At 42.1% G+C, this 24,327-nt stretch overlaps 1 protein-coding gene across 1 annotated transcript in view; it reads right to left on the bottom strand.

The window, feature by feature from the left end:
- TMPRSS7 (transmembrane protease, serine 7) overlaps nt 1–24,327 on the bottom strand; it is a 41,181-nt gene that overhangs the window by 2,243 nt on the left and 14,611 nt on the right. Inside the window, exons 7-14 of the mRNA XM_010852742.1 lie at nt 18,232–18,338; nt 13,712–13,848; nt 11,733–11,840; nt 9,108–9,218; nt 8,065–8,181; nt 6,634–6,805; nt 4,420–4,688; nt 2,459–2,595 (exon numbers count right to left, since the gene is read on the bottom strand). Coding sequence (XP_010851044.1) covers nt 2,459–2,595; nt 4,420–4,688; nt 6,634–6,805; nt 8,065–8,181; nt 9,108–9,218; nt 11,733–11,840; nt 13,712–13,848; nt 18,232–18,338 — 1,158 coding nt within the window. The remainder of the gene's footprint in view (nt 1–2,458; nt 2,596–4,419; nt 4,689–6,633; nt 6,806–8,064; nt 8,182–9,107; nt 9,219–11,732; nt 11,841–13,711; nt 13,849–18,231; nt 18,339–24,327) is intronic.

The following is a 24,327-nucleotide window of genomic DNA, read 5'->3' as shown; positions in this document are numbered from 1 at the left end:
GATCTCCTTCGGGATGGACTGGTTGGATCTCCTTGCAGTCCAAGGGACTCTCAAGAGTCTTCTCCAACACCACAGTTCAAAAGCATCAATTCCTCGGCGCTCAGCTTTCTTCACAGTCCAACTCTCACGTCCATACATGACCACAGGAAAAACCATAGCCTTGACTAGATGAGCCTTTGTTGGCAAAGTAATGTCTCTGCTTTTGAATATGCTATCTAGGTTGGTCATAACTTTCCTTCCAAGGAGTAAGCATCTTTTAATTTCATGGCTGCAGTCACCATCTGTAGTGATTTTGGAGCCAGAAAAATAAAGTCTGACACTGTTTCCACTGTTTCCCCATCTATTTCCCAAGAAGTGATGGGACCTGATGCCATGATCTTAGTTTTCTGAATGTTGAGCTTCAAGCCAACTTTTTCACTCTCCACTTTCACTTTCATCAAGAGGCTTTTTAGTTCCTCTTCACTTTCTGCCATAAGTGCTGCACTCAATATGCCAGCAAATTAGGAAAACTCAGCAGTGGCCACAGGACTGGAAAAGGTCAGTTTTCATTCCAATCTCAAAGAAAGGCAAAGAATGCCCAAACTACTGCACAATTGCACTCATCTCACACGCTAGTAAAGTAATGCTCAAAATTCTCCAAGCCAGGCTTCAGCAATATGTGAACTGTGAACTTCCAGATGTTCAAGCTGGTTTTAGAAAAGGCAGAGGAACCAGAGATCAAATTGCCAATATCCTCTGGATCATGGAAAAAACAAGAGTTCCAGAAAAACATCTATTTCTGCTCTATTGACTATGCCAAAGCCTTTGACTGTGTGGATCACAATCAACTGTGGAAAATTCTGAAAGAGATGGGAATACCAGACCACCTGATCTGCCTCTTGAGAAATCTGTATGCAGGTCAGGAAGCAACAGTTAGAACTGGACATGGAACAACAGACTGGTTCCAAATAGGAAAAGGAGTACATCAAGGCTGTATATTGTCACCCTGTTTATTTAACTTATATGCAGAGTACATCATGAGAAACGCTGGACTGGAAGAAACACAAGCTGGAATCAATATTGCCGGGAGAAATATCTGAGCCACCAGGGAAGCCCTAAAGCTGCCTACTCAGAGGCAAAGTTAAAAAAAGCATTCCAGATGTGTCCTTGGATGCCACCCTCACAATTCTAAACCTGATTAGGTAAATTCTAAGTAGTAGAGAGACTGGAATCTTTTTATTTTAACTGTTCGCACACCAACTCTCTGAAGCCTCATTTAACCTCTAAACCTTGGTAGCTATAGAGAACAGGACTATATAACCAACTACCTGCACGTAGCACCCAAAATACAGTAGCTTTCAGAGATAAGAGTTCAAATCCCAGCTCAACTAGCTGACTTAGGCTCTCTGTGCCCCAGTTTCCTCTTGTATAAGATGTGGATGAAAGAATAATTTGAATGAATTTGTGTAAAGATCCTAGCACAGTCCTTGTCACAAAATAGGAATTCAGAAGATAGAAGTCATTTTTATAACTGAGGTTTTGTAGCACAGTGTCTAAGGTTATGGAAAGATGTGGGAACAACTCCTCTGCCTGCATGTGTGCTCAGTTATGTCTGACTCTTCACAACCCCAGGAATTGTAGCCCACCAGGCTCCTCTGTCCATGGGATTCTCCAGGCAACAATACTGGAGTAGGTTGCCATGCTGCCCTCAAAGGGATGTTCCTGACCCAGGGATGGAACCTGAGTCTCCTGCACTGGCTCATCCTCTAAAACATCTGCTCACTTTTGGGGAATCATATAGGTATCTGCATAGATTGGAATCTGAGACCCATAGAAATATCCCCCCAAAGGTGACCTTCAACTTCACCACTGTCAGGAGGCCTCCAGTCACCTTTCCCACTCCTCTTTTCTTTCCCCCAGCCTGTGTGTCAAAGGAGTAAGTGAATAAAATACTTGTTATTTTAGAAGGTACACAGCCACTGCTAGGGAAATGGGTAGCAATCCTAAAACACTGTGTGTGCGTGTCTTGCTATGTTTTTTAGTTTCTGGTATAAGACAACCATGCTGCTGCTGCTGCTGCTGCTAAGTCGCTTCAATCGTGTCCGACTCTGTGCGACCCCATAGACGGCAGCCCACTAGGCTCCACCGTCCTTGGGATTCTCCAGGCAAGAACACTGGAGTGGGTTGCCATTTCCTTCTCCATGGCAAAATGATAAATGCTGACCCCATTCTAACTGTTGGAGAAAAATACATGGGACTAGAAAATGAGTTTTACAGATCCAATTAGTATTTAATCACCTTTCCCTCATCTCAGACAAGTGGATTATAATTAGTATCTGAATTAAGGCAATCACCTGCCCGAGTTATTGCCATTATTATTATTACCATTATTATTATTACCCAGTATGGTATAGATTAAACATGAAAGCATTTATGGAAAGTACAACATGTTAGGCAAAGAAAACATAAGATGACTTACTCTGCAAGCGTCTTTCTTGCCTGACATGACACCCGCACAGAGCATCCTCGAAGTGATGATGCCATAGGTGGAAACACAGAGGGTTTGGTCAATGAGTTCTACCTCTGCTTGCTGCAAAACGGGGGAGCCTTTATTGTCTGGAAAATACACAGAAGTGGAAATCAAGGCAATGGTTACATTTATTTTATTAGACAATTTATTAATTTTCTCCTTTTACTCTATAACAATTTTTTTAGGTAAATTCTATTATGATTCTCATTTTTTCAAATGAAGACATGGAGGCTTAGGAGGATAAAGGACTTATCTAATGGCACACAAATAGCAAAAAATAGAGCAGGATTCAGACCCAAGGTCTGATTCAACCATCTGAGCCATCTGATGGTGCCAAGGTCAGACTCAACCATCTAAGCCATGGTGCCATGGTCCTTCTCCACATACCTCCTGCCTTCAAGACTGTGAGTCAGCAACAGCCATTACCAACACTCCCTGGTCAAGAGGGCCCCTTAAGTGGAACATGATAACTGGCATCTGGGAGTATCCTAGGAACCGTAAAAACATAACAGTTCGGATACAGCCCTTTCACTTCCTTTTTAACCTATATGGCTAAGACAATTCATTGACGCACTCATGCTTGTAAAGAAAATACCCATCAGCAGTGCCAGGCTGCCCAGGCTCCCGGAAAGGTGTGGGAGTGACCTCCACTTGCTCACAGCTGCGCAGCAGCTGCATGGTGGTCACGTCCACCTCTGGGGTTGGGGAACACAGCAGCGTCGTGCAGTTTTGTACTTTGCACAAATGTTAAAAATGTTCTTTGTGTGTAGTAAATATTCAATAATACTATCAGGAACATTAAAGTCAGCGGAATGATTTTTTAAAAAAAGAAAAGAAAACCCCCATGATAAAGTGGTTGAAGAAACTCTTTCCTCTTATGATATACGATGATGTAATGAAAGCTCTGAGCACAGTCCTGATGGTTTATAGGTGTTTGAGCAGTGATCTGCCTTCTCCCAGAAGGCCCAGACAGGTGGTGAATTTCGTGAGTTCAATAGCTAAATGTAGGTAGTTAGCACTGGAGAAACTGCCCATAGTGACTGTTTAGAGAGTGTCAAAGCAAGGCCAAGATACGGTTCAAGATTTAAAGATAATGTACCTGTTCTAAGCAGTTAGAAATGACTATAAGGGAATCCAAGATAAAGACTAGGAGATCGAGGGAAAGCATCAGCTCTCACCTCTGGGGAGATGTTCACAAAGTTTTGGATTATTCTCTTTACTGTGTATTTAGAATCCTAAGCCATAAAACCTTGGCAGGACAGATGTAAAGACTTCCCTGCCATATAATCTGACCTTTGTGCATATGATAAAGATGCCCCCTCTGGGCGGGGTAATTGTAAAATGGCATTCTCTCTTGGTGGACCATTCCTAGACTGATGTGACCACCCTCCAAGCCTGAATCTGCAGTCTGGGGAACTGAGGACAATCTGGGTTTCAGCGTTCACTCTCATCCACTTGCCCAGTTGCCCTCGTGAAGGACATACTTGCATAATCCTCCAGACAATTGTCTATGAGTTGACATGGTAAATTGCGTATGGGCAACCTTCTCTTTTTTATGAAAATGAGTCTTTTTTTTTTTTTGCATGAAAGAGAACCTAAAAATATGGAGGAAATGTTCTTCTATAGCAGAAAACATAGCAAACTCCTCCGAGATTGAAAAGGGCCTGTACTATACTATCCTGTCTTGCTCATAGGCCTTCCCTTAAGAAGAGGTTCTCACTTCTTTGGGGGACAAGGGGAGAACATCATAAAACCGGAATTCTAATACTCTCCTCCAGCCTATCTATCAGAGTTGTCAGAAGGCTCAGATAAGATCATACATGAAAACCCTCTCCATGAACTCCAAAGCACCACATCAACATGAGTAACTGTTATCTGGAGGGGAGGGGAGGGCATTCACTGACACACACCTGCTTCATGCCTGCGCCCCCAGCCGGTCACCCAGCACTTCTCTCCACTGCGCACTTTCTGGCCGGCAGGAGGAATGCATATTGGCTGGATGAGCTGCTTCAGGGTCTCAGGCCAGGCAACACTGAGCTGTAGCAAGGCAATATCATAATCAAAGGTCTGGCTGTTATAGTATTCATGGACGACAATTCTTCTCACTGGGGAGATGAACTTGGCATTCCCCTGCACATTCATGCCAAGGTGAGCAGTCCATGGTGTGGGATCAGACAGCCTGGTACAAAAGGAATGAAGCAAGAAGTCAGAGGCTTGTAGAACCATATATGGTTTGGAAAGAGCACTCCATGGAGAGAGAGGGGCTGCGGGAAGGGAGGTCTGACTTTCACTCCCTATTGTAGTAACTGACTCTGCCTCTGAGCCTCCCTTGTCTCCTTAGTAAAACCAAAGATGAAGTAAGGTAGAGTAGGGCTGGCAAATGAGAGCTGGGTTCCAGAACATTTCCTCAGTGAATTCTAAGGACATGCTGGAAATTTTCTTGCCATCGGTATTTCAGGAACCACCCACAAGTCAAGATTGTTAGTGACTGGAATTTATTTGGTACCTTCTCCCTATTCATGCTGACAGTGGTATTTGACAGAGACAGGGCCAGTAAGACAGTGATCTGGGGATCCTTTTACCAAATTCAAGTGATACCAAGACAGATTAGAAATCAAAGTGTTTCAAGCAGGAATTTAAGGAGATTTCTTTTTGCAAACTACCAGAAGCCTTAAAGATTGCTGTTCTAACTGCTCAAGCTTGACTATTCACAGGGCCGCACTCCCTATGAGCCCCACAGTGGACTGGCATGAAGTCATGAGGGCTTTGTAATCTCCATCTGGGGTTTCTTATCCCCAGCAAAGAGATAGCAGCCTTGCTCTGGTGGGGTGAAGAAAATGTGGACGCTTTGGAAGAAAAGTAAGGACAGATCCCAAAGTGCTTGGTCCCTAATCCCACCTGCAGTACAGGGACCCAGGGGAGTATTAAGGGTCATATATTACATAAAAGACTAGTGATGGAACAGAAGCATAGCCATTTCAGTCATTAACATGAATCCTGTAATTTCCAGGAGAAACAAATACTCTAATTGTATAAATTCACTGAAATACTTTTAAAAATTCTAAGTGAGAAATAATTGATATATTTTTGTACCTAGGATTCAAACTGGTTCCAATTAAGGTCACATTTTAAGTGAAGTTGTTTTCTGAGCTTTCCTTTCACCCTTAGCGGGGAGAACGTCTGGCCCACGATAATCCCATCGGTAAGGGCAGAGACAGCCCTCCTGACAATTACCCTAAAGGACTTGTTTGTGATCCTCCTCTGTGATATTGTGATTTATAATAAAAAACATACATTTGGTCATCCTTCCATTCCTGGCACAGAGCTCCTAAAACTCATAGAATTTCCTAAGTGATGAGAGGGACCAAGGTGTCTTTTGTTATGTTACTGAGGTTACTTTGGGACTGCAACGAGGGCTGAAGGGGCTAGAGGCTGAATCTGTGTCCAGTGACCAATGATTCAGTGAATCGTGCCTGTGTCAGGAAGCCTCCATAAAAGCCCAGAAGGTTTGGAGAGCTTCCAGGTTGGTAGACATGTGAAGACTGGGAGTGAAACTGTCCATGCATGGAAAGCTGCACTCTTTCTCATACCTCACCCTATGTATGTCTTCCATCAGGCTGTTCCCAAATTGTATCTTGTTATAGTAAACTGGCAAGCCAGCAAGTAAAGTGTTTCTCTGAGTTCTGTGAGCTGCTGTAGCAAATTAGTAAAATCCAAGGAGGGGGTCACTGGAACCTACACTCTATAGCCGGTCAGTCAAAAGTGCAGGTGACAACCTGGACTTTCTACTGGTGTCTGAATTGGGGGGAGGGGAGTAGATTTGTTAGACTGAGCCCCTAAAGTGCTTAATCTGTCTATCTGGGTAGACAAAGTCAGAACTGAGTTGAATTACAGGACACCTAGCTGGTGTCAGACAATTGCTCGGGGGTGTGGGAACACTCCCCACCACCACACTGGAAACTGGATACAGAATCGTTGCCTTCACACCCTGAATAGGGATCTCCATACTCCAGTCACCAACTGAATTGATTGATTGAATGGATCCAAATGTGAGCTTCTTCCCACAATGTCGGAGCAGCTATGTGGTCTGTGGTCACGTCAGAGTAAGAATTGAGATGCTCTACCTGCTTCCATGGAAACAGTGGGCAGCAGAGAGGAGCCACTCCCTGGAGATGACTGAGGCACCACAGTAGGCAGATCCAACGAAGTGGAGGCTGACTTGCCACGGCCAACCCCCCTCCTGGGTGTCGGTGCCCCCGATGATGCGGTGGAGGGTGGGGGAACTGCTGCTGCAGCCTTTAGGAGAGGAGGGGTCCCATGAGTTAAAGGCAGACTTGGAAGAAAGACCAAGCATTCAGTCAAATTTTGAGCTGGGTTGGGAAGTAACTAACCAGGTAAGCAACTGGAAATCCCCTGCTTATCTAGAGAGGCAATACGTGGGTCTGTTTGAAACTATCACCAACAAACCACTACCTCCCTCCTGAAAACAGGCCTTGATGCAGAGTCTCTGTAAAGTAACACACATGTGGGGAGGAAGGGATCTATTAGTAACAGCTGTATCGATAAAAACAGCAGCTATGGAGTTCAGGTTGTTAGGCAGAGAAGAAAGATTAGTGCCAAAAGCAACCAAATTGAGAGTGTCCTTGAAATTGTGTTGATTCAGGAGACAATTTGTAAGTCCAATACAAATGAAAACCTAGTTAAGAAAAACTAGGTATCAAAGCAATTATTTTCCAGTGTAAATAGTATTGCTGCTGCTGCTGCTAAGTCACTTCAGTCCTGTCTGACTCTGTGTGACCCCATAGACGGCAGCCCACCAGGTTCCCCCATCCCTGGGATTCTCCAGGCAAGAACACTGGAGTGGGTTGCCATTTCCTTCTGCAAAGCATGGAAGTGAAAAGTGAAAGTGAAGTTGCTCAGTCGTGTCCGATTTAGTGACCCCATGGACTGCAGCCTACCAGACTCCTCCATCCATGGGGTTTTCCAGGCAAGCGTACTGGAGTGGGGTGCCATTGCCTTGAGAAGGATATATAATTAATATGTCGGCACATGGCCAATTAGAGATCCTGTGGTTAATAATAACACATGGCAGACTATAGTTCTCAGGTTATAGCTAAAGAAAGAACCAGCTCTTGACATTGATCACAACATAAGGCATAATTAATAAAATCATCCACAGTATTCCAGTACCTATTTCTTTTCTCATAGGTTTTTTTTTTTAAGAGCTTATGCCTTGATTAGGGTTATTAGAAAGTGGGAGTTCTCTATGTAAACATCTAGTGCATGAATAGTTATTATCAAGAAATAAGGCAGAAAATAAAGAATAAGTAATTTTTAATTATTTCTTATTCTTAAGAATTAAGAAAGAATGAAAAGAATTCACTCTAGAATTTTTAATTCTGAGAAACCATTTCAGATTCCGTTCATCAGTATCTACTCTTCTTCCCTGGTCTGTGGCAACTTCTGCCAGGGGAATTATACCAAGAAGGAAATTAAAATGAAAAACAGATTGAGGGAGAAATACAAAAGATCCGAAGGAACATGTTTCTACTCACGACAGCCTTCTTCATCGGTTCCATCCGGACAGTCCACGTTGCCATCACATTTTGCATTTTGTTTCCTAATGCAAACATCATCGCCACACTTAAAAGTTCTGTCGTTGCATGGAATACCTAAAAACCAACAAAAGAAGAGACTGACTTGAGTGAATGACACTGAGCTCTGTCCACCAAGGATGACTTAGCCACAGGGTCAGTATTTGCTACACACAGCAGAGGGAACTGAAGCAAGCCCACAGTGTCCTGTCCCTGCGTCTCAGCAGAGCCACAGAAAGGCAGGCAAGCACTAGCTGAGAATCAGTCCAACAGCCTCTCCTTTCTTCCACGGTAGGGGAGATGCCAAGCAGTCGGCTGGATCAGTGGCTTAAGCTATGCCCTCTTCGCCATTACTTTGACTTGTTCTCCAAGAAAATTTTAAAGCAAAAATCATACTCAGTCCTTTTATACTGTTGGGGGTGGTGGGTGGAGGGTGGATGGACAGATTTTGTGAATATACAGCACATTTGTTCACAACTCTGGCTGTGTGTGTTTTTGTAGGGGCTAAATAGACTATACCAGATCATGGTATCTGGCACATTCATCTATATCAGATCCACAGTATACTTTAGTCAAGAGCAACATTAAAATTACATCAGCAAGGAAAATCTTCCAGTATTCTCTCTCGCTCTTTCCCTCTCTCTCTCTCCACACACGTGCGCAGACTCCACCCCAGTTAGTGAACAATTCATCCATTTTATCTGGGCCCAGGAGGATTCCTGGGACCTGAGACTTTCAGTGGGGAAACCAGGGCAAGTCGATCGCCCTAGCTCAACAGAGATATTTTGATTTTGGCTTAGAAGAGTGTGCTAGGTGTATACACCCATGCCTGATTCATGTGAATGTATGGCAGAAACCACCACAATATTGTAAAGTAATTAGCCTCCAATTAAAGTAAATAAATTAATTTAAAATAAATAAATAAATAATAAAATAGGAAAGTTGAAAAAAAAAAAGAAGAGTGTGCTAGGGAGACCAGCAAAGTGCAGAGCACTCCTGCTCACTGTGAGTGCAGTTCTGCTCGTCCTGGCCGTCCTCACAGTCCTGGAAGCCGTCACAGATCAGAGGGCTGTGCTGCCCGAAGGAACTGGCATTGCAGGCAGGCTTTAGAGTCACTGGAAGGAAAACAGACAGAAGCTGGTGAGCCTGAGACATCAGCGGGACCCCCGAGGACCAGCAGTGCCCCCTGGAAACACCCAAGTGGTTAAGATGACTTAAACAAAACAAAATGTGTGTTTGCTCAAAACTGACGGCTCCAAGAGGAAAAGTAGATGTTTAAGCTTTGGTGTAATTCTTTGTACTTTGAGTTTGTCAGATCTGACTTTTGCTGTGTGTAAATATATTACATTTTGGTGGTTTATTTCATTATAATTAAATGTATCATAAGATTTTAAGGAAAATAAAAATTGTAAGCTGTTAGCTAAATTGAACTTGTTTAACCTCCTAAACAGGATGGAGTGTCCTGAGATTGGGGATTTTGTCTTACTCATCTCTATACTTCAAGTGCTTGATCGAGTAGTTGTTATTGTTTAGTTGCTAAGTCGTGTCTGACTTTTTCGTGACCCCAAGGACTGTAGCCCACCAGGTTTCTCTGTCCATGGGGTTTCCCAGGCAAGAATACTGGAGTGGGTTGCCATTTCTTTCTCCAGGGGATCTTCCTGACACAGGGATCAATCTCCTGCATTGGCAGGCAGGTTCTTTACCACTGAGCCACCAGGGAAGCCCGATCAAATAGTAGGTGCTCACTAAAAGTTTATTGAATAGATTAACGAATGTGAGATCTTAAAAAACAACAGACTTGTAGTCTATTGGTAAGGAAAACTCTCTTTAAAATTATTTTACCCTGGAGATATTCATTTCCTGAATTAGGAAATACTAGTATAAATCTATTACAATTTTTCTTCTTTGAAATATTTTCAGGAATTTCCTTTAAACCAGTGACAGATACAACATATTGGCGAGTACTCTTAGAAGGTATAATTTCTTAGACATTTCTGGTTTTTTGAGAAGTCATTATTTGTGTTATCTGCTCTTGTTTTTTCAGAGGTACATCTTGAGGGGAGCAGAAAGGAGGACATTGCTGCTCTGAAATAGTTCATTTATCTATTCTGAGAGTATCTAGTAACCTAGTCAACTCCTAGAGAACAGCTCGCAACATGGCATGATGAGAAATGATGATTACTAAAACACGGTTCTCATTACAAAGTAATAGTTGTCACTTTCACTTGGAGCATCAAGTGATGCATTAATAGGAAATAATAACATAAAAAACAAAAGCAACCTCAATCCCTATATAATAGTATATATTTTCTTAAGAAATAGAAGATCCTATAGATTTAAATTCTTAATGAAGCCTAAGTTAAGAGAGTTTTATTTTGTTTTGCCAATAAAAAAAGGTGTAGAGTCACAGGTTATAAGTTTTCAGTTATTTATGTTTCTCTAAAATATGAAAAAGATTAAATAGCTTCACCATAGCAATTGTACTGGAGTTAATCTCTGGATCTTTATTTATTTTTAATATTTGTTTATTTATTTGGGCTGCACCAAGTCCTATTTGCAGCACACATGATCTTTAGTTGCAGCATTCGAACTCTTGGTTGCAACATGTGGGATCTAGTTCCCTGACCAGGGATTGAACCAAGGTCCCCTGCATTGGGAGCATGGAGTCTTAGCCACTGGACCACCAGGGAAGTCCCAAACTCTGGATCTTTAGGAGAAAGCGTTGCCAGTGGCGTCACATGGTCTGGTGAACTATTCTCCCCATATTGCTCCCTGAAACTGGAGAAAGATTCAGAAATGATGTGCAAATAGTAATGAAAAGCCAAATCAAGATTCTTTGCCCCAAAATAATACTATCCAATACCCTACCATTTAATTATCACCATTGTAATATTGATGCAAACAATACAGGGGAAAAAAAATCTCTTTTTATTTTCAACACCTGTATTCACTCCGTAAACGAGCATTCTGAAATAGTTTACTTCTCCACAGATTCTGAACTTGTTTCTAGAAGAAAGATATGTGCTTTAAAATGAGATCATGTTTAAGATTGTGGTAGATTGAATTATTAGCCACAGTTCTTCACTCCCTATAATAGTATTATGCATCTCCGCTTTTGCCATGGTCCCAAAGCGTAGAGAATAAACTCTCCTGCCCTTAACTATGGCCTCACTATTTGACTGATGGAATATGATACAAGTAACACCGTTCCAGCTCCAAGCCCAGGACTTAAGAGGAAACCTGTATTTTTGGTCACCCCTCCTTTGTTTCTACCACTGCTGTAGCCAGTCCACTAGTTCAATGAGGAAAAGAACCATGAGAAGTAGACCGGACTCCAGCCTGAGAAGAACCAAGCTCAGGAGGACCCACGGCTTAGGTAATGACATCCAGATGAGTCCAGCCTAGATCAATCATACCTCATACAACCCACAGAGGGATAATCTGGAGCAAATGATTGTCATAAGTCACTGAGTTTGGGTGTGTGTGTGTGGGCCGGGGCGGGGGCGGGGAGGGTTGTTATGTGGCAATAGATAACAGCTACAAAGACCAGGATAGGTATCAGCACCAACAATGGTCCTGGCAAGCTACTTATTCCTAAGAAAAGTCATAGTAAAAGCTTGAATACCCACCACAGAAGAGTTCATCGCTTTCATCAAAGCAGTCATTTACTCCATCACATCGCTGGGCCTGAGGGACACACACACCGGAGGAGCATCTAAAAGATCCAACAGGACAGGCTAGAGACGATAAAAATAGGAAATCTTGTGTGGGTTCCTAAAGCGCACCAGACCACATTAACAAAGAAATGTGAGTTGCTAAGTGACGGGGGTAGCAATGTGGCAATAGTAATAACATAATTTCTCCATCAAAGCAAAGCTATAGCTGATATTTGAAAGAGCAAAAGGGAGAATTTAAGAGAGCAAAGAAAGCAAATGAACCCACGAGAAGCTGAGTCAACACTGCACCCAGGTCACCACGTACAGTCAAACTCCTACACCTCCATCCTTGACTCAGCAAGGATGTGAGTCTTGGCTTTATCCCAGACTCGAAGAGAGAGAAAACTGGAGCAGGACTTCGAATCTAGTAGGCTCAGAGTGCAGTCTTTATAGTTTCTGGGGAATTTAAATGGCTTTCTGATGTCTCTGAATCCTCTATGATCAGATGCATTATTCTGAGTCTGTGCATTTAATTACATTTTCAAGTGGTCTCTGCCATAAAATGTATTAGTAACCACTGATCTTAAAGGTTAGACCTAGAGAGATTAACAATTGTTCTCAAAACTCAGGACTCCTAAGGCACTTCAACCAGCCTATTCATCAAAGATTCATTGCCTGCCTGGCCCAGAATCTTTACTCCTGGGCTTGTAGCTAAACATGGTAGTAATAATGAATGTTTTCTCTCTGCCATGGTCTAAAGGACTGTGTTCTTCACCCCCCCAAATTTTTATGTTGAAATCCTAATGCCCAAGGTGATGGTAGGAGGAGATGGGGCCTTTAGGAGGTGACAAATGATGAACACAGAGCCCTCATGAATGAGATGAGTGCCTTTATTTCAATAATAGGCCCACAGAGCATCCTCAGTCCTTCCATCACTCTAGGACATAATGAGAAGTCTGAGGGCAGAAGATGGCTCTCCTTCAACCAAGCTGGAACATGATCTTGGATGTCCAGCCTCTAGAACTGTGAGAAGTAAATTTCTGTTCTTTATAAGCTACCTAGTCTATGCTTTGTGCAGATGAATAGGAATAGTGCATGGTCAGGTCAACCACTGTCTCAATAGCACACAATGGAGCGGATGAGTTCCTAGAAAATATTCGTTTGAAAAAATAGTTAAAAATAAGATAGCTTACTATTTACTTCTATCCTCACTGGTGACTGTAATATTCTCATATTCAGAAGTGTAACATTCTGAATCCAGAAGGAGATATATTAGCATTGGCAGAGATGGAAGGGTCTAACTGAGCTTTCTCTCAAGTCTTAACCTCATGGATTCCTACGTGGTTAACCCTTACTTTCCCTGCTTTTAAAACAGGTCGTGAATTTCCTGAGTCAGTGTCTACTCTCTCCAGCACTAATGACTTCCCTCAGACATTGCCTTTTCTGCTGACTGCTTTCTGGCCATGTTTCCAGTAGTTCTCAGTGTGAAGTTCAACATTCTGAAGATGGACATTTGGACTGTCCTTGGACTCACAGCTCTCCCTGTGTATCAGAGGCCACAGTAAATTGCACCTATTGCCCTTCAATCCACCAAATGATGGTGTAAACCTCATATTTACAAAATATTATGGATAGCAAGAAGAACAATGAATCAAGAAATTGATATTTCAGGAATAATGTAAGACACTATTTTTCAATTATAACAAGCAATTATATTATTTCTCCTATAATTTAAAGTTCAGCAGAATAAATACATAATTGTATGTATTATTTATCATATATTTTGTTTCTACTATACATTTATTTAAATATTATTATAAAAGTATGCTAGTCAATAGCAGAAGTAAGGAAGCAGTTTTCATCCCTTAAATACTCAAAGTTTAGAGTCACAAAATGTTGGCCTCTGTTTAACCTTTTGTCACGGTTTCTTAAGGGACTGATCTCCATCTTACGTTGACTGATGTTGTAACTGCCATATTCCACCAAAAGCGGCTTGTCCGAAAGCCTTGAACTGCACTGCAGCTGAATGTGAACCAGAGGACTGGGCACTCGGAAAATCGTCTGGTGATCCATGTAGGAGCCGCAGTACCTGCCAGCAAGGGTTGGGGGCACACGGCAGGAGACTGTGTTAACTGCTTGTTGACCAAACTCACTGATACTTTGGTCATCTGAGCTTCGTAAACAGAGATGCTTATAGTAACACTGATGGTAGTCATCCATCGTATGCTAAGTGGTTGTGACTGAGTCACTTCTGTCCCCTCGATTTTCTCCCCTGCTAAATAAAACAATAGTAGTGCTCTAAACGTTATTACCTGTTACTTTCCTCACCAATACTTAAAATTGGAAGAAATATGGGTTTATATCTCTTAGTCTTCTCTCTTCTTTCAGCATATATATAACTGCCTAACAAAAAAAGAATTACCTACTTTGTTCAGCTACAGACCTTTCTACAGAACAGAGTGTAATCCATCAACTAAAATTAAAAGCATGCAAAAAATTCCAGCAACACTTAAAACAAAAGACAATAATATTTCAGTCTAAATTGAATTCTGGTGAACTTCAGGGCTTATCCTTGGCAAAATTTCAAAATAGTGATATCTATCTGCAATATTTCCCTACTTCAATTTCTTACTTCTCATCAGCTAGGAGAAAATGTCCCTCCTATTAGTAACTTTTATTATATGAGCACTAATTAAAAAGCCTCTTGATGAAGGTGAAAGTGGAGAGTGAAAAAGTTGACTTAAAGTTCAACATTCAGAAAACGAAGATCATGGCATCCGGTCCCATCACTTCATGGCAAATAGATGGGGAAACAGTGGAAACAGTGTCAGACTTTATTTTTCTGGGCTCCAAAATCACTGCAGATGGTGACTGCAGCCATGAAATTAAAAGACGCTTACTCCTTGGAAGGAAAGTTATGACCAACCTAGATAGCATATTCAAAAGCAGAGACATTACTTTGCCAACAAAGGTTCGTCTAGTCAAGGCTATGGTTTTTCCTGTGGTCATGTATGGATGTGAGAGTTGGACTGTGAAGAAGGCTGAGGGCCGAAGAATTGATGCTTTTGAACTGTGGTGTTGGAGAAGACTCTTGAGAGTCCCTTGGACTGCAAGGAGATCCAACCAGTCCATTCTGAAGGAGATCAGCCCTGGGATTTCTTTGGAAGGACTGATGCTAAAGCTGAAACTCCAGTACTTTGGCCACCTCATGTGAAGAGTTGACTCATTGGAAAAGACTCTGATGCTGGGAGGGATTGGGGGCAAGAGGAGAAGAGGACGACAGAGGATGAGATGGCTGGATGGCATCACTGACTCGATGCACATGAGTCTGAGTGAACTCCAGGAGTTGGTGATGGACAAGGAAGCCTGGCGTGCTGCAATTCATGGGGTTGCAAAGAGTCGGACATGACTGAGCGACTGATCTGATCTGATCTGATGGTTAGTGGAACATGAAGTATAATGATTAATACACTGGGTACCCATGGTACGTTAGGCTCTGCCCTGTGTGGTCAAGACTTTTCCAGATGAAATATGTAAGTTTCCAAAGGGAACCAATAAACACTAGGCTTGAGGGGGGTCATTCTCCTTTGGAATCTGTGAATGGCAATCACTCCAGGTCCCCAAAGCATTTGGGAACCGCACATGTTCCATGGATCAGATGCTGTTGTTCAGTGGGAAGAGCCTATCATTTCACAGTTCAAAGTAAGTGAAGTGAAAGTCGCTCAGTTGTGTCCAACTCTTTGCAACCCCAAGAACTATACTGTCCATGGAATTCTCCAGGCCAGAATACTGGAGTGGGTAACCCTTCCCTTCTCCAGGGGATCTTCCCAACCCAGGGATCGAACCCAGGTCTCCTGCATTGCAGGTGGATTCTTTACCAACTGAGCTATCAAGGAAGGCCCACAGTTCAAAGCATTCATGTATAATTCAGGAAGAATCTTTTGCATTTGGCTGAAGTTCAGGAGCTGATGGGTGAATATACCAGCTCTGGAGATATGAGGAGCTGCAAGGGCCCAACTGGCTAAGTGGGAGCCAGCATCCAAGAGGCACCTAAAAGCTGAGTCAAGCTCTTGGGTTCAGAGTCTACTCTAGGTGTTCATCTTGGAATCAGAATCCTGCTTTCTAATATCATGATGATTGTATCAGTATCTCACAGTGATTTTAACATTTACTACAGTTTTCTTGCAAAGATGAGCCTCACTATGATGTTAAGGAGAAGTCAAGGGGAAAGGGACCTTTGAAACCTTGCTTGGGCTAGACTTTACAGGGGACAGTATGGAAGGAGGCATACTGTAGTTCTGATGCAAATAACTGACTCTTTTGAAAAGACTCTGATGCTGGGAAAGATTGAAGGCAGGCGAAGGGGACAACAGAGGATGAGATGGTTGGATGGCATCCCTGATTCAATGGACATGAGTTTGAGTGAACTCAGGGAGTTGGTGATGGACAGGGAGGCCTGTCGTGCTGGCCTGTCGTGACAGGACTCCTGGCGTGCTGCAGTCCATGGGGTCCCAAAGAGTTGGACACGACTGAGCGACTGAACTGATAGTGGTAGTTTATGAAACGAACGAAAAATAAAGTAAGAGACTGAGAAGCCCAGCAAATGTTAGTTTACACAGACAGACGGGTGACAGGTAAGAAAACTGAGATGTAGAAGTGAAGTAATTTGTTAAAGTTCAAATAGCAAATAAGAAGAGACAGGATTAGGATAGAGTTCAACAGATACTAAACATTTACACTTTCTAACAAACCAACTGCCTTCCTCTCAGGAACTTGGTTGTATAAAGCTGTGAGGGAGGGCTGTTTCTTTTTCAGGTTTGTGTAGTGCATTCTAGTCGCCCTGAGCACTCATACCCTACTCTGTGTTCTCTAAATTTAGGATCACCAGGCTTCCTGGTATCAGCGTTACTTTTTCTTCCTTCCCGACTATAGATCCAAAGCCTTTAGGCTACTTAGCAGCAAAGTTTGAGAAATTAATTCAATTAGAGCCTTTCTGATGAAAAGAACTGATAATGAAAAGGGCTGGCATTTAAAATCCTTTGGGTACTGCCAGTATCAAAAGAATCTGACAGGATTTCAGCCAACCCACAAGATGAGGGGAAGAACTGGCCCTTCAGGAAAAGTGTTTAGGGCAGAGAGCTTCCTGGTATTTGTGGGAGGAAACTGTCCATATTTTGGCAGCAATACATCGTGAGTGGTAGGGGTTGTTACTTAGGTGGGGGAAGTATCCCATTTTCAAAGGACTGCTTTAAGCATATAAGCTTACAAAAGATTTGTGAAGATTTGTGTTCTGGACCTCTAATTAAATACCAAAATGCAGTATCTTTAAAGCCTTGGGGCATATGCCACAGTATTTATGCATCTGATATCATTTCCTTAGAAATCTTAACATATTAATCATAGCTAATATATTTTGATGTATGATAAGCATCATTTCACTGAATGCTTACCGAAAAAACTCCACCTTATTACCTCATTTTACAGACTGACAATCAAAGCAATTAAATAATTTGTCCTAGTTAATATAGCTACTAAATAACAGGGCTGCAACTTGAACCTAGGTCTTCTGCCTTCTACATAATAGACTCTTGATTCAAAAATACTTTCCAAAGGAGCACAGGCCACATATTAATAATGGATCCAAAAAAGTCTTTAAAACAAGCAGAAAATGAAAGAAAAGTGTTAGTCGCTCAGTAGTGTCTGACTCTATATGACTCCACGGCCTTTAGTCCACCAGGCTCCTCTGCCCATGGAATTCTCCAGGGGATCTTCCTGACCCAGGTGTCAAATCTGCGTCTCCTGGAAAGCCATCTAAGAGTCTAAAGAAAATCGAAGAAGTTTGCTCAGGAAAATCATTTAGAAAGGGAAGGCTTCATTCATGGAAGAGCAAGGAGCAAAGAGTCAGCAGACAGATTCCTCAGGCTAATTTCACAAGGATCCTTATAGTAAACTGAGAAGCTAATTGGCAAAAACAGGGCATCCTGTAATTTTTTTTAATATGAGACCTATTTTAACTTTAGAAGCAAATAAACAGTAGGAACACCAAAGAACGAATTAAGGGAAAGAGTGAGGACCTACAAGGTCAATTCAGGAAGCCCAGACAGCTAGATTCCTCTCAGTTTCTTTCTCCTGCACAGAATTGGCTAACAGTTTCTAGCTTTTATAATCACCAAGGCTTCTCTTTACTATTTTCCTTCAGGACTGCAATGGTTTATCTACAATTATTTTTGCGAAGTATGGAGTATGTATATCCATAGCTCAACAGCACGGAGCAGTGATGGAAACAGGGATTTATGAATCCTGGCTTAATCTTTTATGAACTGAGCAACCTAGAGAAAATTACTTAACTTCTGTATTTTCAGTTCCCCTGTCTGTAAATAGCAAAGTGAAAACTCTGGAGAAAAGGCACCCAAGGCTTTGAACTTCTGGGCAAGGCTTTTCATTAAATTCTTCACATACAGTAAACACTTACGTGTGCTCATTAATTTCCCACCATCCATGGTCACAGCCTTTCATACTCTTCTTGGTTATTGAATAGCTATGGAATTTCAGTGCTATGCCAAGAGTTGACAGGGGAGACTATGAAAAACAAAGGTAAGTCAGTGTCAGAAAAATGATTCAATTGAAGAATATGTTTCAGACGACGATTTTGTTACTCAGAGCTCACTCCCTGGGCTTGCTGTTTAAAAGGCAGTTTATTCTTTGTGCACTGTGGCACTTGGTGAAGTAGACCAGTTCCCCTGAACACGCCGAGCTAGGAGAACATGAGAGAGATGGAAGTGAAGCACTCAGCGCTTAGGGAGCAGCCGTGAGACACCAGCGTGACGAACCAGGTGACCTGGGATAGACGCACTAGTTCATCTCTACATTTCTGCTTCCTCCTAGTACATGAGCTCAACTTTGAAAACACCCACTTGTTAGCAAGTGTACACACTTTCCTCCCTAGATTCAATAATGACATAGTTTATTTAAGACACTACTCTGATTCTTTAGAAAAAGGAAGAATGAATCAATATCCTCTTTATATTAAACCTTGGTATACCGCAAGGCAGTAAATGAGTCATCCCTGTTATCAGAAAAGATCAAATAAGAGAAGTAGTTACCTGTTTGGTACACACACAAGGAACACACACACACACACACACACACACACACACAGTGCAACTGGCCTTGTTGTGGCATTGTATGCTATGCACATCCATCACATCTGATATGCCACAATACTTGCTTTATGTTCTCTTTGATCTAGGGATTAAGAGAGAGTTCTCACATTTTAGGGAGTAGAATTTTGATTTCCTTAGTTTCAAGTTTTAGTTCTATCCAAGTTAGATAAGAGATTATTTATTGCAGTGTAGCTTTTAACTTTTTAATTTACCAAGAATTTTGTTGTAATCAAATGTGTGAAGTCGCCAAGGTCATTTTGAAAAGGAGGGTAATTTCTGTTAATACATATATTATCAAACTTATTATTTGTATGATTTAATACTCTTCCTAGCCTTATTTATTGACCCCTACCCCCACTGTCTCTGTCATGAGCCAAGAAAAAAGAAATCTCTTACTGAAGCACTCTCCACTTCTCTGTGTACTTCCTATAAGTTTTACAAGAAATAACACTATGTCCTTTGGTGCATAAATACTTGTAGTACTTAGATCCTTGTGTGGATTGCCCTCTATATCACCGTAGATTGCCTTCCTTTTCTCATTGAATGCCCTGATTTCAGCATTGTCTGGCATCAAGGTTGAGATCCCTGCTTTCTTATTGTTTATATGGTCTGTTATAACTGCCTATTTTTATTTTCAGCTTTATTAAATCACTTTTTAAATTCATTTTGTCTTTTAAAAACAGCATATAGTTAAGTTTTAGGTAATATTTTGTGATTCAATCTGTCTTGTTCTTTTAACATATGAATTTTGTCCATTGGCTGTTATTTCTCTGACAGACATTTGGTTTTTCAGTTATGTCATCATATTTCATGTTACAGTTTCTTTGCTGTGTGGTGTGCTTCTTTCTAATGTGTGTTTAAATATAGTAGATTTCCCCCCTTAGCCTACCTTTAAGAGGAAATGGGTTGGATACTTTAAGACTCTGATTTAAATGTCACAACATCACCATTAGGCAGGTAATATGATACTCATCCTACAGAAGAAGTCTAGGCTAACCAAAGACAAGGAACCTTCCCAAGGTTAAGAAATGAACTACTCCTGCATGTCCAAACCAGTCCTGCATGTCTCTGAAGGCCTCCTTTTTCTTAGTCCCAAGTAGAGATCCATGTTAGGAACTCAACAGGATTGGTTTTTATTCACCATAAGATTCATGAGAACACATATCACATTTTTTCCACTCATCATCTGACTATTTCTTTATACTAAAAAAAAAAAAAAGATGCAAACTGAGAGATAGTAAACTCTTTAAGGAATCAATTAAATTGTACAGCATAAGAACATATTCCAGTGTTAATCCACCAAGAAACTCGCTTAGGCATTTTCACTTAGTTCCAGGGCACCAAAACAAAATGAATTGATAGGCACCACTACCCCTCTCCCCAGCACAAAGCCTGTCTACAGTGAAAGGAAATATGTCCCCTTGCACACTGATTCCACTGATGCAGAATGGCACACTCCTACTTTCATACTCAGATTAACCAGGAGGAGCTGTTGATATTACTGTGATGATAAATAGAGGGGCAAAGTGCAGTTCCACAAAGCATTGCAAGTTATTTTGACAAATGAACAAGAAACATGAACAATCTACTAAGTACTCTATCTCCTTCTGCTGCTGCTGCTGCTAAGTCACTTCAGTCATGTCCGACTCTGTGCGACCCCATAGATGGCAGCCCATCAGGCTTCCCCGTTCCTGGAATTCTCCAGGCAAGAACACTAGAGTGGGTTGCCATTTCCTTCTCCAATGCATGACAGTGAAAAGTGAAAGGGAAGTCGCTCAGCCGTGTCTGACTCTTAGCAACCCCATGGACTGCAGCCTACCAGGCTCCTCTGTCCATGGGATTTTCCAGGCAAGAGTACTGGAGTGGGGTGCCATTGCCTTCTCCAATGTTCTGTATTCTCTATTCCCACTGCCCAGCCCCTGCCTTTTCTTTGTGAACTTTAACCAAATAAGGGGAGGAATTCTCCTGATCTGGACCTTCTGTATTTAAATATTTCTCTAGTCAGCGATGATGACAGAATGCAGGACATGCCTTATCTTCAATCACCCCTAGCTCGCCAGTGGTTGTGTACACACAGCTCAGATGAACTTCAGATGAACACTGGGGAATTCTGCAGCAAAGATGCTTGTCACAGAAGCATGGAAGAGAGACTTCCTTCTGGGAATCCCATCTGATATGAGGAGGTGAACGTCCATGGCCCACGGTGATCCCTGCTTATGTCTGGCAGAACATACCTAATTGTATAGGGTGTTGGGCTGATAACATCTGTGATAAAGCAACTCAAAAGACAGCTTCTTTCTTTGCTTCTGAGACTCTAAAGCAAAACCGATCATTTGGGGGGGAAAACAAAAGGAAGAGAGAGGGAGGTGAATGTTCAGTGAAGTGATTGTTATGACACACAAGGGAGCTGAACATCTCTGTTGTTGTTTTGTTCAGTTGCCCAGTTGTGTCCTACTCTTTGTGACCCCATGGACTGCAGCATGCTAGGGCTGTCTGTCCCTCACCAACTCCCAGAGTTTGCCCAAGTTCATGTTCATTGCATCAGTGATACCATCTAGCCATCTCATCGCCTGACACCCTCTTCTCCTTCTGCCCTCGATCTTTCCCAGCATCAGGGACTTTTCCAATGAGTTGTCTATTGGCATCAGATGACCAAAATATACTGGAGCTTCAGCTTTAACATCAGTCATTCAGTGAATATTCCGGGTTGCTCTCCCTTAAGATTGAATAGTTTGATCTCCTTGCTGTCCAAGGGACTTTTAGGAGTCTTCTCCAGCAGCACAGTTTGAGGGCATCTGTTCTTTGGCTTTCTGCCTTCTTTAGGGTCTGAACATCTTTAGGAGCCCAGAAAAGAAGGGGCTGCTGAATTTATTTATGGAGGAGGCATGATTCCTTCTAATTCCACATGGATTGCTCACTATTGGAGTAGCTTCTGGCAAATGACTTGCCCCCATTTCTGTTTTCTTATCTATAAACCATAACTAGAGTATCCACCCTACCTCAGAGCTATATTTTGAAGAGCAAAATGTATGTGTGCTGAAAGCACTAAAGTACTAGACAAAAGTGGGGCTTTCCAGGTGGCACTAGTGAGACGTAAGAGACTTGGTTATATCCCTGGGTTGGGAACATCTCCTGGAGAAGGACATGGCAACCCACTCCAGTATTTTTGCCTGGAAAATCCCATGGACAGAGAGACTAGTGGGCTACAATCCGTGGGGTCACAAAGAGTCGATGCCACAGAGCACAGTAAACAAAGGTAGACAACATATTATAACCTCAAAGTCCTTTTTTGGTTTTTCTGATTTAATATCTCCCTTCTCTGTAGTCTGCAAGCTCTGCCAAGGACTTTGGTCACCTTGCTACTAGGCAACCCTGTCCAGGTACAATGCCTGACATGTAGCAGACATTCTATAAATGTTCATTGAGTTAACAGGAGAGCTTGGGAGAAGAATCAGATGGGCTCTAAGTTGAAGCAAGAGTTAAACTTTCTCAGATAAATAAGACCTTAAAAACTCAGCTGAAAGTGAGTTGGCAAAGGGAATTGCTTGTTCTTCGGTAGATTTGGAAATTGGACCAGGCTCTAAGAAGGACTGCGGATGACATAATCAACTCTTGCATTAAAAAAGGTTTATCGTGACTCAAGTCAGTATTTTTGTTGCTTAAGTCATCTGATTCTTAATCATTTTTAATAAATGCAAAGTTATTTTGCAGGTGACAAATTATTTTTTACATGATTTCCATTCAGAAACATGCTCTCACGCAGCTATCGGTGGTTGCTCAAAGCTTTCTAAGGAAGGAACAGCTTTATTTAACCTTCACACTGAGAAGGACTGACCTTGATCTCTGGGAAATGGTGTCATCCCATAAGCCTGGCCCCAGTATTTCCTGTCTCTCATTTCCCATTTCCCACCCCCAGGCTCTTTTCCTTAAAAAGATTTCCTTTTATTCAGCATTTCTAACCCTTGATTCAGTGACACAGAAAGTGATTTGATATTTTTATTTGTACCTTAAACTAAAACTTAATCACAGCAATGTTTAGGAACTTTTAAGTTATACGTGGGATCAATAGCTGTTTTATCTCAAAAGGAATTTCAAAGTCATCTGGAGGTTTTAGGAATGGAGTCTTTCTTGTTCTGTGTGTTTAGTCACACAGTCATGTCTGACCCTTTGCAGTTCCAGGGACTATAGCCTCCCAGCTCCTCTGTCTATGGTATTTCCTAGGCAAGAATACTGGAGTGGGTTGCCATTTCCTACTCCAGGGAATCTTCTCGACCCAAGGATGGAACTTGAGTCTCTTGTGTCTCCTGCGTCTCCTACATTGACAGGCAGATTCTTTACCACTAGCACCACCTGGAAAACCCCTTTCTTTTCCTAGATATTATAAAGAAGATAACTGTTCATTGAAGAGATAAAAGAGACAGATTTGATGTCTTTCCCTTCTCTGTCCCCAACTCTTCTCATCTTCTCTTTCCCTCTTCCCGCCTCCCCCACCTTCATACTAGCTAGCCACCTGAGGCTCTGAGCTTCTGCTTCCCTGAGGCACTGAGAATCTGGCAGTAAGCCGGAGTTCAGCACCTTTATGTCTTAAATATATTTTAAATGTTTATGATAATGATCAAAAAAATAATTTAAGGCTGCATGCCAGCAGGACATTGACACCAAGTACAGATTTGGGTATAATGAAATTATTTCAGTATTTAAAGGTTATGACCTTGCATAAATCCTACATGTGCAGTAAGCAGGCTCCTGCCTGGGAGGCTTTGCCTCAACTTTTCCCTTTGCCTGCAAACTGTTGTCCTGGGCACACACCAGGTTAGTTCCCTTGTGTCTCAGGGTTCTGTGCAAATGTCCTCTTGTCAGTGAGGCTTTCCCTGATCACCCTGTTTGAGACAACAAATCCTGACTTCCTACCTTTCACACCCCTACTCCAACTCCGCTACGAAGCCCCTCCCCAGCCTCATTTTCCACAGCATTCTACCATCATGGGATGCGCTATAAATATTTTTGTTGCTGTTGTTCAGGCGCTTGGTCATGTTTGATTCTTTGCAAGTCCATGGACTGCAGCATACCAGGCCTCCCTGTCCTTCACCATCTCCTAGCAAACATGAGTTTGCTCAGACTCATGTCCACTGAGTTGGTGATGCCATCCAACCATATTATACTCTGCCCTCCTCTTTTCCTTTTCCCTTCAATCTTTCCCAGCAACAGGGTCTTTTCAAATGAGTCAGTTCTTCACATCAGGTGGCCAAAGTATTGGAGCTTCAGCATCAGTCCTTAAAATGAATATTTAGGATTAGTTTCTTTTAGGATTGACTGGTTTGATCTCCTTGCAGTCCAAGGGACTCTCAAGAGTCTTCTCCAGCACCACAATTCCAAAGCATCGATTCTTAAGCGCCAGCCTTCTT

Source organism: Bison bison, unplaced genomic scaffold, assembly GCF_000754665.1.
Source record: "Bison bison bison isolate TAMUID 2011002044 unplaced genomic scaffold, Bison_UMD1.0 scf7180017864314, whole genome shotgun sequence".
NCBI lineage: Eukaryota > Metazoa > Chordata > Mammalia > Artiodactyla > Bovidae > Bison > Bison bison.
The sequence above is the reverse complement of the archived record's forward strand: the minus strand, read 5'-3'. Positions and strand labels throughout refer to the sequence as shown.